The sequence below is a fragment of the Macrobrachium rosenbergii genome, chromosome 35, assembly GCF_040412425.1.
Source record: "Macrobrachium rosenbergii isolate ZJJX-2024 chromosome 35, ASM4041242v1, whole genome shotgun sequence".
In the NCBI taxonomy this organism is placed as follows: Eukaryota; Metazoa; Arthropoda; class Malacostraca; order Decapoda; family Palaemonidae; genus Macrobrachium; species Macrobrachium rosenbergii.
The window spans coordinates 4,745,426-4,761,392 of record NC_089775.1 but is presented as its reverse complement, the minus strand read 5'-3'; the positions used below and the strand labels follow the sequence as shown (position 1 = coordinate 4,761,392).

The following is a 15,967-nucleotide window of genomic DNA, read 5'->3' as shown; positions in this document are numbered from 1 at the left end:
ACCAGAACTCCTAACTAATGGACCATCCCTTATGAGTTCACTGACCAGACAGTTTTATATAAAATCAACGCTAGTGGAAACACTATATTCTACTTACCTCAAGACAGATGGAAGATTATACAAATCAGGTTGTTACCTGGGTAAATAACCTTCCTCAATATCTGTAAACATTTGCAAAGAAGAGTTCTAACTGAGGATAGGACATAAAAGGCATACTGTGTTATTTATTTTATTCAATGAAAATTTTTGATGTTTGAAGACTTTCCGTACTTTCTTACAAAACTAGCAACAGAAGTATAAAACTACAATTTATACAACACGTATAACCATAAATATAATTATTATATATTTATAAGACCTCAAAAGTCTCCGGCTTTTCTTAAATGAGCCATGAGACTTAAGCAAGATATATACTGTATATAAATATGTGGTAAATTCCTAGTAACAAATTCTCTTTATACCAAAAACTTTTAAACTTATGTATGAAATTTTAAGGACTTTGTACGTTTCAGATACAAACCAAGCGTTTACTGACATCTGTGCTGGTCCTGGTGGGTTAGACATTCCCCGAAGTTCAAATGATCTCGGAAATAGTAAGTGGGACCTCCCTCTTGTGAAGTGAAATCACGTGGGACCTCCCTCTTGTGAAGTGAAATCACAAAGGCGTAAGAAGTCTGCCAGCATAAGAACGGTCTGTAGAAGACGACACAGACTTGAGTTCATTCCAATAATGCATGTGGACGACTTTACTTTTCGGGACACTGGACCTGAGACTGGAAAAGGCACTCCTGGAAGAACAGACCACAGTCTGGAAAAGACATGGGGAAAAAGCATATTCTAGAAGAACAAACCAGTCTGGAAACAGAGGCTGGAAAAGATACTTCTGAAAGAACATACCAGAGTCTGGAAATGGCATAATTTTGAGAGAACAGACCACAGTGTCTGGAAAAGGCATACTTCCTGAACAGACCACAGTCTGGAAAAGGCATACGTATGGAATACCAGACTACTCTGAAAAACACGTAACTTCTGGAAGAACAGGCCACAGTTGTCGAAGTGAGCACAGCACAAAGGGGTGCCCATTTTAGAACGCTTCATGAGGTGGGTGAGACTGACCTCCAGTTCTTTGTCTAACAGTGCTGACAAGAAGGAAGTAAACAGTAATTTAACTCAGGCATTTCATTTTAGCTTAACAAAAAACAAAATCTATAATTAATGTATTCTTAGCTACTGCAGAGGTCACAGAGATTAAATTAGGAAAACGAGAACATGACGAGTCGCCGAGAGAATACAGATATGAGTTCAGACCTGAATGTAATGAGTAAAATAATGAGGTGAAAGAGGATTAAATTCTCGAAAGACGATTAGCTGCAGCAAACAATGGTGCTACTTACAGAGACCAAGAGGATAAGTATCAGAAAAGGGAGGTCCCTCCAACTTCCCGACTACGGCGTTACCAATAATTACCTCGTAAGATTTTAGGAGTTTGTCTAACCTGCCAAAATTAGCAAAGAGAAAAGTTTGGTTTGCATCCACAGTATATATACTTCTTCAACCTACAGTACGCGAAGGCACGTCACACGAGAAATCCAGTAGCCTTGACGGGCGTAGGCTCCTGAACAGAACATGACAGGTCACCCAACATGGCTGGCCTTTAGCCGCTGGCTGAGTCGAGGGTAAAAGCGTGCAAGGAACTTCTACCACGTCAGCTGCTTCGTTTAGGCACAACAGATATGCATTCTAGATATTAAGGCCCTGCCATTTCAAGACCTCTGGGTCTTTCTATTTCCTCAAAAATTTTACATTTTAGTTCTTTTACCAACCTATCACCCCCCAATCTCTCCCCATGACCAGACCATTTTAACTCTCTTGATCTATCGTTTTACACTACTTTATCAAATTGGATCTCTCCTTGCTCCAAAATTCCTATCAAAAGCTTCCAGGATTTTTCTCGAATTCCCAAAATGGGAAAGAGGGCCTAACAATCTCGCTGTTCATCCTAATCTTTGCCTCAAAAGAGACTCCCCAAATTCTAAACTACCTCCTTTACCCAATGAATTCTGTGATTCACTTCCATCATCCAATACAGTTACCCCCAAATGATACTAACCACTGTTTGATCTTTCCAGATTTATTTTCATCTTTCATAATATTCACATGGAACATATACAGCCTGTTTCACTAGTCTCTGCAGTGTCTTTTCACTATCACCTACTAACCCTGTTTAATCACTGTAAACATGTTTCTTCAACTTTCAACGAAATACTAAACAACCACAGATAAATGATAAGCTCTTCACATCAAAACCAGACATTCTCCAATCTATATATTCGAGTACAGGCTTTACTTCCGTATACAAACTTCAGATTAATCTACAAAATATAAAAATGACAGCAGCACCTTACACTCCATACCCTCCCCAACACAATCACGCCTCTAATTCCATCGCAATCTTTCTGTAGGTCTACATACCAACCACAAACTTCCCTATCACTAAACTTTCAAACTTCTCCCAAGCTGTTCAGTGACAGCTGACTTACACATCCTCTTCCTCAAACAAATAAACACTGTTCTTCCTTTATCAATCCTGTTCTATGTCTTCCTTTCTCAATCAAAACCCAGCCACATACACACCCAGTATTCTAGTTAATGTTACATCCCTATAATAAACCCCTTACAATCACCCGCACTGCCTGACCATTTGCATAAAATAACAATTATTCGTCTCTGGAACATTCCCAGACAATTGACAACGCTGATCAGTTAAACACACTACCGTCACCATATAGCAACACTTTTGTAATAACATGAACTCCATTTTTACAACCATTAAAATGATCTCATATCTTCACGAGCATTCTTAAAATTTGGATTAACCCTCCTGTGTGCAAGGTAGAAAATATAAAGAATTCTTCATTTTAAAGTAGATATTGTTTTTAAGTTGTGATATAGACTGAATGGCAGGGTCAAAATCATTTTAAGAATACCAGCGAGGCGCAAACTAATCTCTGTTAACATAACCATTGGAAAGACACTAACGAGCGAGCTCACAGCTCTTCAAAATCGGGGCAACGGGGTCACAGCCAGAGAGAGATTTTACTTCTGCTCGAGGTTCAACTTGGCGAGCTCACTGTCTTAAGTCACGATCGTCTAGCACCATTAAATTCCTCACTAGAGGAACTGAAAGCAAGTCTGAAGATATGACTAATTATATCAACCCCCTTCATACAATAAGGTATATTAAAAACATCTTTGACTAAATAATTATATCCAGTACAACAACTACTTAAAAAATACAAACATCCGCAGGTACAGTCGCATGACTGATCCACAGCGGCCCATTACAAAAATCCATTAACTGAAGATTATGGGAGATTTCTTAGTATTGCATCATAACCCTTTTTAAGCTGATATGGATATCTCTTATCTTTTTACAGTTATCAGTAAAGCAGACGTAATACAAAGGCAGTTTTAAGTGAGATTTGCAGATCTGGGGTACTTCTTACAACTATAATGGAAAAAAAAAGCAGTATACGAACCATAAAGATACAAGATACCCCAGTTTCACAAAATTCTGAAGTGAAATCTAAAGAAGAAGTAGTAATCTATGTCCCATCTGTTTACAATTCCAAAGGCACCTTCCGAGCAAAACAAAACAATCCTAAATGTCCTCCGTACACGGCTTTAGGGAACAGTTTGTGCACCCCTCTCATTAAAGGGAGGTACAGGTAATCTTCAACTGTAGAGGCTAAATTCACCTTCCAGCTAATCCTGCCCTAATTTGAAGTAGTGGTACTTCTTCAAACCCCTGACGAGCGTCTTGCAAACTTCACTTTCTTATACATCTAGATGCAATGCCCCTCAGCGGGAAGGATCTAAGAAATGCCCACCAAATTAATGTACACTCTGTCTAAAAGCACCAGCAGTTTGTAAAATCTAAGTAACTCTGCGAGAATCGTAAAATATTCATCCGACCTTTCACTAAGAGGCCCAGTATTGCTGAAAAAGCAACGGATTCCTATGTTGTTAATCTGCTATCAGGAAAATATGTTAGTGTTGGAATATAAGTTTCCTCTCACCTTTCTCTAACGCATATAAACACACAATTCCGAAAGAGGATTGGTACCCAATGAGATGACTTTGAGATAATGGAAAAAATAAAAATAAAAGAAAACTATACATTCCGAAAAGAAAGCCCCTCTAAATAAGGATAAAATATACTGGAATGAAAATGGATACTTCCACATCATACTCGAAAACTTAATATAATTGGTCCAATCTGACTGCAAGCCTTATTTACAAAAGTCACCCCAAAGATCCATAATTTATGCCGATTTCTTTGGACTTAAAATCGCTGGGCCACTTCTAAACATAACACAAACATGAATTAACTACAATCTGTGCTTAAAAGTAAAAGATTGACGAGTAAACAAAACCTACCAATAAACTGGATCAAATTGAAACAACAAAGTACACTCGTATGTTCTACGACATAACGGAGGAAATGAAGATCTTAAATTACCAATGACGACAAATTGTGCTTTGGAATGTTTAAGTAAACCCTTTGGTACAAGAAACCAATCAGAACTTATAATATGACTACTTATCAACTTGGCCTCACAAGAGAGGCATCACTCGTCTGAATCTTCAGACTCCTCGATGCCGTATTCGTTGTTGTCGTAGTTGAGAGGTTCATGATTTATGTTCACTGTGACCTCCTCTATAGCAGCAATGACTGACTCCCTCTTGGCGAGTTGTCTTGGGGTGTAGTTCTCCCTGTAATAAATCGGCGAATGAATTATCATCTCTGCAAGATAGACCTACATGAGTAGGGCACTACAACACAAAAAGGAGGGCTTTCTAAGATAGACCTATACAGACACCACCCTGCTTACAAACAAGTTGCTTTCTGGACGGCCGTTTGTAACGCTGAATTGTTCATAAGTTGGTTACTGTGCTCTTCACACCTATTTAAGTAGAGTATGACATAAAATCAAAACAGCAATGTATGTTATTTCATCCTGAAATACAATACGCCGTACAAGAATAGGTCCGCAAAACAAAATCTGAACTTTCTGATGGCAAAGGGCAGCGCTCTGAACACAATTTTAAATTGCAATCCCGCCTGTTTGTATTTCTGAATGTTCGTGAGCTGAATGTTCGTAAGTAGGGCGGTGCCTGTTAATATGAACTGGAAGAAAATTAACTAAAAGGATGACACCAACTTCTGGAAAATACGTCTCTAAACAGCAGATATCAACTTGCAATCCCAACTTCATTGCTATAATGAACATTCTTGGACACTTTACTAAACACATGCCAATATAATTCTCAAGATATCGGAGACTACTGCAGGGAGAATTTATGACAAATATTACACAGAGGGGTTACTTTAGTACAACCCTAGTCTACGGTGACATTTCTCTGGACAATATCATCCTACGAAGCCGCTCACCTGTTTGCGACTGTAGCATTTGCCCCCTGCCTTATCAACAACTGGACGACGTCTACGTGTCCTCGGACGGCGGCGCAGTGTAGTGGAGTATCCCCTAACTTGTTCTGAAAATAGGAGAGAAAGAATAATTGTTTTACTCTAAACCTTTTCTTTGCTGATCTTGGAGCAAGTTAAAACTAATACCATATTCAAAACAGCTTGAGAGAGAGACCTTGCTAAAGAGATCTTGAGAGAGAGAAAACTAGAGAGAGAGAGAGAGAGAGAGAGAGAGAAAGAGATTGCCACAAATGATTGATAATACAAATGTATTAGGAAAAGACACAAGAATAAGGTTCAAAACAAAATTATTAAAAGTGGTCACAGTCATTTTGGCTTCCTTTCAGGACTGTCTACAACAGCGAAAGTCTCTAAAATGAAGTACTGAAGAAGGACCGTGAGTATATCATCACAAGTGTTTTTACTTGAACTTTTCTCTCCACACGGGATAGATGATAAGATTTAAAATGAGCTCTCTCCACTCTCCTGTGCCCTGTGCTATTTTTGCATGAACTGCTATCAGATCTACGTCATCTATCCCCTTATCCCATGATTTCCTGGACCTTCCTACTTCACTCTTCTGACCAACTTGCAACAAGATCGATACTCCTGAGACCATGAGACGCCAATGAAGAATTAGAGATATTTACTTCTGGTGATAGAAATCCATTTCTCGTTATAATGTGGTTCGCACTCCACAATAGGCTGTAGGTCCCGTCGCTAGGTAACCAATTGGTTCTTAGCCATGTAAATTAAATCTAATCCTTCGGGCCAGCCCTAGGAGAGCTGTTAATCAGCTCAGTGGTCTGGTTAAACTAACGTATACTTAGGTCTTACATCAGTAAATAGCAGGAATGAATTTTCTCCTTGCTTAAACATTAGGAGGTAAGAAGATTCCACATGTGCACTGGGCAAACCATTCCACATTTTAGCTGTAGCCCAAATAAAATTCCTAGCAAACTGAGTAGTATTAAACATGATATAAGAAAGGTACCTCGTCCCTCATTACACATCTAAACCACTCAATCTTTCAAACCTCAGTCTTGTTTCCATGTGAGAAGACATCATACCCCTACATACCTAAGGTTTTTAAGAAAGAATTTAGTAGCATATCATGGGAAGCACTCAGATGGATATTTTGTGAGCAGGGGTTATCAGAATGACTCACTGGCCAAGTGATGGCACTATACCATAACGCAAGATCTCTAGAATGAAGCCAGTAGCAGGTGTATCAGAGGAATTTCAAATAAATATGGTGTTCATCAAGGATCAGCACTGAATTCTATCTTGCTGCAAAATTGCAACAGACGAAAATAATGATCGTTCAGAAACAGAGGCTCCTGGTAACTGACGCATTAAACCTGGCACTGACAACAGAATCTGAGAGGACTGACAAGCAGTGTAAGCAACACAAAACTTGCAACAATTGAAACAGGAGCAAAGGGAAAAAGTACTTCAAAAAGTAGCCATGTGGAATTGAAACAGTGTAAAGTGAATTCAGTTATGTGTTAAGATTTGATGTGTAAACCTGAAGGATTTTTTGATGCCTTGAATGTATTAATTACAAGAAAAAGATGCGAACACTGGACTATGAAGCAGGTATAGAGAAGAAACTGAGTAGCAGTGGCCTCAACAAAATACAAAATAACAGCTCCAATTACTAAACACAGCAAAAATCTATGAAGCATAAACAAGGCTGGTACAATTCTATACAGCACAGACATGGGCACTTCCACAAGTAAAATGGAGGTGGTTCTGCAATAAGTAACCATAAAACTATGATTATGGCTGGTATGAAAAAGTGACTGACAATGATCAGAGTTAAAATAAATCAAAAAAGTACCCTAGCTTCCCCATAGGCCATGCTCCTCTATCAGAAACTTTCAGGTCTTCAATAGCCCTTTATGTCCCTGCGATTCGGATGGCTGGAATTTTACTGTTCATCTGTACAGGAACCCATAAAGTCAAAGGTGACGAAGCAAATGCAATCATGATACGAGTCTCACCTGCAAATTAATCTCAATCTTAGGTTCTTTGAGTAGCCGCGACACACAGTGTACGTGCCCTCCCTGGGAGGCAGCGTGCAGAGCAGACGATCCACTCTTGTCCAAAGTGTTCACAGAAATCCCAGCTGAGAGACATTCCTCCACCAACTCTAAGTTACCCCGACGGGCCGCATCAATGATGGGCGTTTTGACGTTGTCGCTGCTTACTGGAACGTACAGGAATAAGTTTTCATATCAGCAATGACCCAAAGAGTCTTTATCAAATTATGGAAAATATTAACATCGAACGTATATCCCTAATCAGTGATGTATTCCAAGAACTCGACTTATTACTTACCATAATTACTGGGAATGTATCCAGTCTTGTTGTCAATCTTTGCCTGCCACCAGTTGGCATCGGTTCGGTCCACAACGAAGAGGATGTCTCCCTCCTCAAATGACAGCTCGCAGTCCTGTAAAGAGTTTATCAAACTTAAAAATTTGTTGAATGCTCATACAATTCTCTGTAAATCATCCATCAAAATATAAATAATTTTTTTGGAACCTATGCATGTTGTTCCAAGCCACACAGACCACATTTTTAGTCAGTTTGGAGGTAGAGACAAACTGGATATAGTAATTAAAAGGTAGGACCCTAATCCTTTTCTGCAAATCATGAAACACATTACATGCTTAAGCAGACATGACACTTTGTAGGTAACAGCTTTGGCAGCCAGTAATAAAATCTGCATACCCTTCTAGTGATTTAATTCTCTAACCAAACAGTTAGAAACCTCAATTCTGGTGCTTTTTTTCTTATCAGCAATACCTTATGAACAATAGGAGGCAATACAAACATATGTCACAATCATTTTCCATGAAATGCTGACATAGAGGCCCTAAACTGACCACTTGGCTTTTCTTCAAACCTGGGCAAATACTCTCGAGGGAGGTACGGCATGATAACTGGGACCTATGAGGTCATTCAGCGCTGAAAGAGAAACTGAGAGTAAAAGATTTTAAATATTTAACAGGAGGAAAACCTTACAATTGCACCATGAAACAGGTGTTAGGTGAGGGTGGAAGGAATGGTGTCAGAAACACAATATGAATGGAGGTACAGTAAAAGGAATGAAAGGGGTTGCAGCTATGGCCCAACAGGGTGCTGCAAAGAACCTTAAGTAATGCCCACAGTACACCTCGTGAGGGACACTGATGGAACTATCTCCCTAAAGGACCGATGAAAAAGTGGCCCTTATCATAATTCTGGTATGAGATAAAAAAACGAAAAAACTGCCATACTAGCTATATTAAAGTTAAATTCACTAGATGAAACGTAAGGGTATTCTAACATAGCAAACCCAAAACATGTCTTAACTATAAACTTTTGACTAAAATATCTGACAGAGACAATTACAAAACCATATCTTGTCCTGGAGACAACGTCTTGAAGCTTCCGTGTAATACCTGAGCTGGTGTTCGACTCTATCAAGACTGAGAAATTCTCTATCACCAATTTACCTGTATTAGCATAAACGTAATGACTTTGGTGATTTTAAATCCGAAGAACAAGGATGAGTGAACAGAAATACAAAACACGAGCACATGCACTGAGTTTTTGATGCTGGTCACATGCCAAGTTGAGAAATGACACCTGATGACTCACAAATGAGGGCCTCCACTCGTAACACAACATTCAACAGGGATATGATGCCATACTTTTCTTAAGAATAACATCAACCTTTACTCAATAAACAATGTACATTAGTAAAATAAAAGAGGTTTGGTTGTAAAAAAATGTACTCCCAAAATATGATCAGAAATACTATAATGAATGTACTTATTTACTTAATGAAACTCAGTTACTGAATTTTCCGTAAGGATACTGGGTCTAGGTATTCAAAATGAAAGGAACAATGTCCAGTACCGTACTGTAAGGTTAAATATGTTCGTTTACTCACACGTTTTGCTTTGTAACTTCCCAGAGCCTCGAAAGCCTGAACTTGACCTGCGAACAAAAAAAAAAATGACTCACTTTTCCACTACCAAAAACTGTTTCATATCTGAAGGTTACTTTTATTTAGGCTCCTAAAGAACGACTTGTGCCTTGAGTTTAGAAAAATGAAGAAGGAAATGTGACCAAGTCATTTTTTCATGACGTAAATGCAACAAGTTTTGTGCACCATTCAAACAATGAGATATTTTGCTCTGAAATAGAAATTCTGTCACATCAGGTGCACTGATCTGCTTTGAGTCGAAGTGTACAACAAGAAACAGAATTACAAGGAACTAAGAGTTACATGGTGTACAATTCTGTAAAAACAAAAGCAAATCATCTTAGACTACAGGAAATATGTTTCAGGTTAAAATATGTCCAGCTATATCAATATACCCCCTGCCAACAGGAATTTCTAAATGCTTTTCTTACCCTTTCTTACAGGTGGGGGAGGTGGTGCTGGCCTGTGTGGTTGCGACATCTTGCAAATAAGTTAATCTCGTGCAGAAACAGTACAAATATCTGAAAATGAAATGAACAATGAATGAAGGAGTTTTCAAGTTACGACATTTCTACAGCGTTGTGTCGTCATTTTTACCAGAACGCAGTTTCACTTACATAAAATAACTTTCTAAAATAAAGTACAGATTTTACTTTAATAACTACTGTAATCAGAAATAAGCAAATGCCTCTGCTGTTAAGTAATCTTTAATGCTAAAGGTAACATCTTTGAGAATCTTAACTTGATGGGTAAGATGTCAGCCTCGCTTAAAGTTAGAAGTTTATTCAATCAGCACAAACTCAGAAAGAAAGGGTTTTCCTGGTCACCCCTTTGTTATGCTTGCCAATACAGTGCTAATAAAAACTACTCTGGACTAAGAAGTTGTATTCTTCTTAGATAAGTAAGGCTAACACTGAGCATAGAAGTATCCTGTCTGGGACTTACCCAGAGGGAGGGAATCAAGAAACTTTATCTCTCGTCAGAGACTGATGGGTTCTGAGATTTCAACATAAACTCACAGACGAACAAGAACGAGAAAGGTTCCTAACCCTTTAGAACACACAACATATCCTTCAGTCTAAAGACCTGGCTTACAGCTAAGCAATGCCCTTTCACTGCCGAGATTACGAGGAACATATCTCGACAAAGGTAAATAAGGAAATCTGTAATCCACTAAACAAAGATTCCACCTAAAGAGAGGCCCCTTACAACACCAGTCACATAAGCTGACTCACTTTCCTTGGTGCACATCAGACAAAGATTATCAGAGATATCTTGACTTCTGCGCAGTCCTGCGAGAAGACTTCTCTCACAAGAACTAGTAGATAGCCTCTAAGGATGAAGTTGGGGTATCTGTACCACCTGATACCTCTAGAGGTGTGGTTGATGAAGGAGAGTGAGCCACAGGGAGTTTCTCTCAGTGCCTCAACCATGACAGCCTGAAATCAGGAAATAACTTGGCATGGGGCCAACAAGGAGCCACTAAGGTCACCCTTGGCCCCAGTGTGATCAACACTCGATCAGACTGTACACCAGAAAGGCGTGTATGACAAGATTGTCTCAGGGCATCTGCCATCACCACCTACGGATCTGGTACAGGAAAGCTAAATGAGTGGAACTCCCTGTTTAGCCAGGTGGCAAATATTAATCATCAATATTCCCCCTATCTCGAAAAGCCTCTCCATCATAAAAGGGTTTAAGAGACCACTCAATCCCTACTACCTGACTGTGACAACTGAGTTAGTCTGCCATCACATTCCTCCCACTTGGAATGTACCTGGCCGACATCTTGACAGCATAACAAAACTCTCAATGGTGCACCTGAAACAAAAATGCCATTCAGGTGTGTAATCCCACCCTCGTTTGATGCATCTGTAAGACGCATCTCCAGAGGTGGAGAGTTCAGATGAATTCCTGCAAGGTGGTTCCTGGCATCCAACTTTAAGCGAGATTCCTTCTGATCTCTTGGTTTAGGGCACAAGCAGAGAGAGAGAGGACAGGTGACCGGGGATCCTCCTCTTGTCAACTTAATCCCCATTCAGGGTCACTGTTTTTAATGAGGCTTTTCCAGGCTATTCTATCTTGTGTCCTACCCTTGCCTATGACGATTGTGTAATCACTGACTCATCTTCATACCTGTACTCTCTAATTCTTATCTCAACCTATCTAGCTTTCTCTCTGGTTTCAGCAATCAGAACAATGTTATCAGTGTACAATATACGTAAATCCCTGGTGCATCCCTTCCTTAACTTGAAGCTGCTAGTTATCCCTAAAGTACTGCCCACACTAGTTTTTATACTTCTATACATTTCACTAATTATTCTCATGTTTTTATTTCAGGTGCCTCTTGCTCTCTGAATCTTAGGTATTGTATCATCTGCCTTTTCTGGGTTGATACAGACCATATGAAGGGTCCTCTACTTCTCTCTGTTTTTGTCGATTACCAGGAACAAAGAATATTTCGTCATCTGCACAAACCCTTTTTCATAACGCCTAGTTGCTATACTGTATTCGATCACGACCTCGTCTGCTTTCATAATAATACTACAACGTCGATTACCCTTCCGTATTTCAATTGTCCTTCATGGTTGCAACTTTCAACTGAATATAATAGTTCTTTCATCTACTTCAATCAACTCAACATCTTCATTCAGGTCCACCCAGAAACTTTCTCCTGTTCATTGCAACCTATTTGAGGATCTTACGGACTCATAATAGGAAGTGTACATTCCCCCGTACATAGCCTTCTCCTCGTGATCTTTTCAATATGTACCTCGGTAACGCTGCTTTGAAAATCTCCAGACAGAACACTTACCAATGCCATTCCTTCCTTCCCTACTTGCACCACTCTCCCAGTTCCTTTGCTTTACAGTATTTTACCCTTCTAACAAGTCTCCTGAACACATAACACATCTACTTACTTAACCTTCATCAGATCTGCAAATGCAGGTTCCCTCCCTATCATGCTACCTCCAGCTAACATTCCAAATCTCAAGGGCTGAGCTTCCAGGCGACATCCTAGCACTTCTAACACTCGCTAAAAAGCTGACTACGTAATTCATTTAATCTGTTTTACAGATGAATGCCCTGACACTTGTAAAAAACAACAAACTCTGGGGCTAATCCACTCCCCAAGGCAAGTTTCTTACGCATATGCTCACATTTTCATATGAAGCATACAGTACTTTCGTACGGCTCCACAGAGCAAATTTTTCAAAAATATCTAAGCTCTCCTCATCCTCAAATCAGACAAAGAGTGCACTTTCAGTGCGAGATCCAGATGTACAGTGGTACATTTGGGGAACTGGCTCCCACCCCAAAATCTACTAAATAGCCCACACAAGGGTGAGCTCTGTCCACGAGATCTATGTTCAAGTGAGGTGCCACGGACGTCTCCCTAAGCTCATTATGCTTACGTAAGAGCACGGTGACCTCTCAAAAGAGCCGTTCCAACTCTGCTTCTGGAGTTCTAAAGGTGTGGAGCCATCTGGTCCCATCAGACCCCAAGCAGCAAAAGCAGGACCCTCTCCAATGAGAGATGAAAACCCAGAAACCTGCTCTAAGTTCCACTGGTACCAACGAATACATTATAGTCTGAGAACAACCTGTGCGCAGAACAGGGATCAAAGCCGTGGTCATCTGTCGCGTGAAGTTCCCTGTGTTCGATGAAAGCCAAACTGGTAGGGGTTTGTGACAAACTACAAGCACACCAAAGTGCAGAATGATCATCCACACAGTTCATCCCATTGAGCACCATAACAGAGGGCATACTCTCACTTTTCCTTCAGCTACAGGAACAAATGCAATGGAGGTTCATTTCCCGTCTACTAATTGATTGGTTTGCCTTTGCTGGTCGAAACTGGAACTGCGCTGACACCCAATTTACCCCCAAACCCCTGATAGTAGCAAAGACCACTGAGCTCTTGCCAAAATTTAGGCAACCAGTCTCTAAAAGTTTGCCGTGAACGTCAAACGATAATTGTATATTCTTATAGTGACAACGTTTCCCAAACTGACCAATCGGCATTTAATTGATGATTTTTGGACCAAGTTCCTTGGTTTCACTGTGGTTATGGCTTAGCCATCTTCGTCTCAGTTTATTGGCTGTTTTTCGGTGCATTACAATTTGTCAGATTTCAGAATAACTTTCGAATATAGGCTACGTTGCAGTTTTGTTAAATGTTAAGGAGATGGCCGCGTGAAGATATCATATAACATTATAATTGTTTGACTGTAGAAAAGGGTATATATTATGCAGTACAGGTGAAATAATTCAAGAAGTTTGGATGTGAAATTTAAAGTCTTTTATATTTTTAACGTTCAACCCTGAGGGGCTGGTACTGAACACGGCGCCTGGGAAGTGCTTCCTCCATATTTAATACTAGCCCCTCGAGGATGAATGTAAAAATATAAATGGAAGCAAATTCCTCATTATCACGGTAAATTCTCAAAATCTCACCTATACTGCACTTATATACACCATTACAGGCAGTCCTCGGCTATCGGCGATCTGGTTTTACGGTCGCTTGTCTAGCAACAACGATAACCGGATCTTCGACACCGATTCCCAGTTATCATCGCTGATAACCGGTCATCGGCACTGATTGCCAGTTATCGGCGGCGCTGATCACCGATTGTCGGCGCCGATAACCAGGAATCAGTGCTATTATCGTCGATTTTCGGGCATCGTCACGCTGTCGGGAACGGAACCCCGCCAACAACCGGGGGACTGCCTGTATCTAAATTATCCAAAAAATTATATTAACAAACGACATAAATCCGTGTGGGCATCTCCTTTACATTTGCCGGAGGTGTAAATCATTTACTCACGAAAGTCGAAAATAGTGTACGCACGAAAATAAGTCGTACAAATCAGAGGAGGCTTTGGATAGAAGTTTAAGACTTTCATGTGGATGGAATACCAAGGGCAACTGTAGATGGATGGGGGACGCAGTTTGGAATAGAGCACTTGGACCTATGAGGTCATTCAGTGCTGAAAGCTGGAGCAGAAAGGTCTGAAAGGTGTAACACACACAGTAAAAGGAATGAAAGGGGTTGCAGCTGGGGGGCCGAAGGCACGTTGCAAAGAACCTTAAGCAATGGCCGAAGTGCACTGCGTGAGGTGCGCTGACGGCACTGACCCCCTACAGGAGACACATTGCCTGGCCTAGGATACGCCTTAGCTGTCATAGGCAGTTCAGAGTGAACACAACCTAACCTGACCTAACTTTACCTTACCTAACCCCAGTACGTTAGTGTCCCTATAAACACAGAGGAGTAGGTTCGGAAAACGACCACTTTGCACGTAGGCTTCAACGCAAATCAGCCGAATTTGACGCTCGTCTCCATCGATAACAGAAAACCAAGGTCTTAGGGTTAGGGTAGGTTTGGGGTAAGCGCATAGCCGACTACAAATAAGGTCAGGTGGGTCACCCCAGGTCAGGGAGTCTTCGGGTCACAGGGCATGGCTTCCTAGGTTAGGTTAGGTTCAGAAAATTAAAAAATTTAGGTGAAATCTTTCTATTTATGGGGGTCGGGTCAATATGAAGGCAACAAATAACCAATGTACGCGATGCAGATGGGTCACCTCAGGGCAGGGGTCGTTCCAACCACTGGACCTGACCCCCAAAGTCAAATTAGGTTAGGTTAGGTTAGGAAAATTACATAATGTAGAATTTGCAGGGGAGGGGTAATTTGCATACAACAAATAACCAAAGGACATGAGGTCAGATAGGTCATACCAGGTCAGGGGTCATTTGGACCACACGGAATGACCCCGTAGGTCAAGTTAGGTTAGGTCATCTTTTTGGAAAACTGCATAGAGTGAAATTCGTGGGGGGGGGAGTTAATTCAGACAACAAATACCCACATCCCACAAGGTCAAAATGGGTCACCTCAGGTCATAGGTCATTCAAACTACAGAACCAGACCCCATAAGTCAGATTAGGTTAGGCTAGGTTCGGAAAATAAGTCAAGGTCAAATTAGTGGGATCAGGAAAGAGGTAATGGGCAAACAACAAATACCCGAATCACACGAGGTCAAAAAGGGTCGCCTCAGGTCAAAGGTCACACGAACCACGAGACACGACCCCACAGGCCACGTCGTAACGAAATTTGGGGGCGAGGGGTGGTCAATCTACCCCATAATGACCCCTGACGACCCGCAGCCTTAAATGAGGTCAGAAAACTGACCTTATCTGACCTTTAAGGCTGAAATCGACCCCGTCGAAAATATTCCCCGAAACGGTTAACCCGACCACCGATATTACCGACCTTATTTACAACATTAATAACCGATTTAACAACATTCAAACAACAACAACAATTAAAACAACTATAAAACAACAATAAACAACAGGTGGAGTTATAATAAACAAGTAAACACTAACAAAAACAAGCGAAAACAACCAAAATCTCGGGGGAGGCTTCGCAGATGAGTCACTCAAAACAAACACGGAGTCTAAGTGCTTGGGGGGAGGAGGAGGGAGGGAGGG

The 15,967-nt window shown here is 40.6% G+C and overlaps 1 protein-coding gene across 2 annotated transcripts; it reads right to left on the bottom strand.

The window, feature by feature from the left end:
• Positions 1-216: 216 nt before the first annotated feature.
• On the bottom strand, positions 217-15,967 carry LOC136856420 (osteoclast-stimulating factor 1-like). 2 transcript variants are annotated; one of them, XM_067134280.1, is made up of 7 exons: positions 15,863-15,967; positions 9,905-9,994; positions 9,438-9,484; positions 7,835-7,949; positions 7,498-7,703; positions 5,456-5,559; positions 217-4,776 (listed from the first exon to the last, which is right to left on the bottom strand). In XM_067134280.1, exons 2-7 carry the CDS (start codon positions 9,951-9,953, stop codon positions 4,632-4,634), a joined length of 666 nt encoding a protein of 221 aa, XP_066990381.1. In that variant the 5' UTR covers positions 9,954-9,994; positions 15,863-15,967; the 3' UTR covers positions 217-4,631. The 2 variants fall into 2 exon arrangements, with proteins under 2 accessions (XP_066990381.1, XP_066990382.1); XM_067134281.1 differs by having other exon boundaries at positions 15,882-15,942.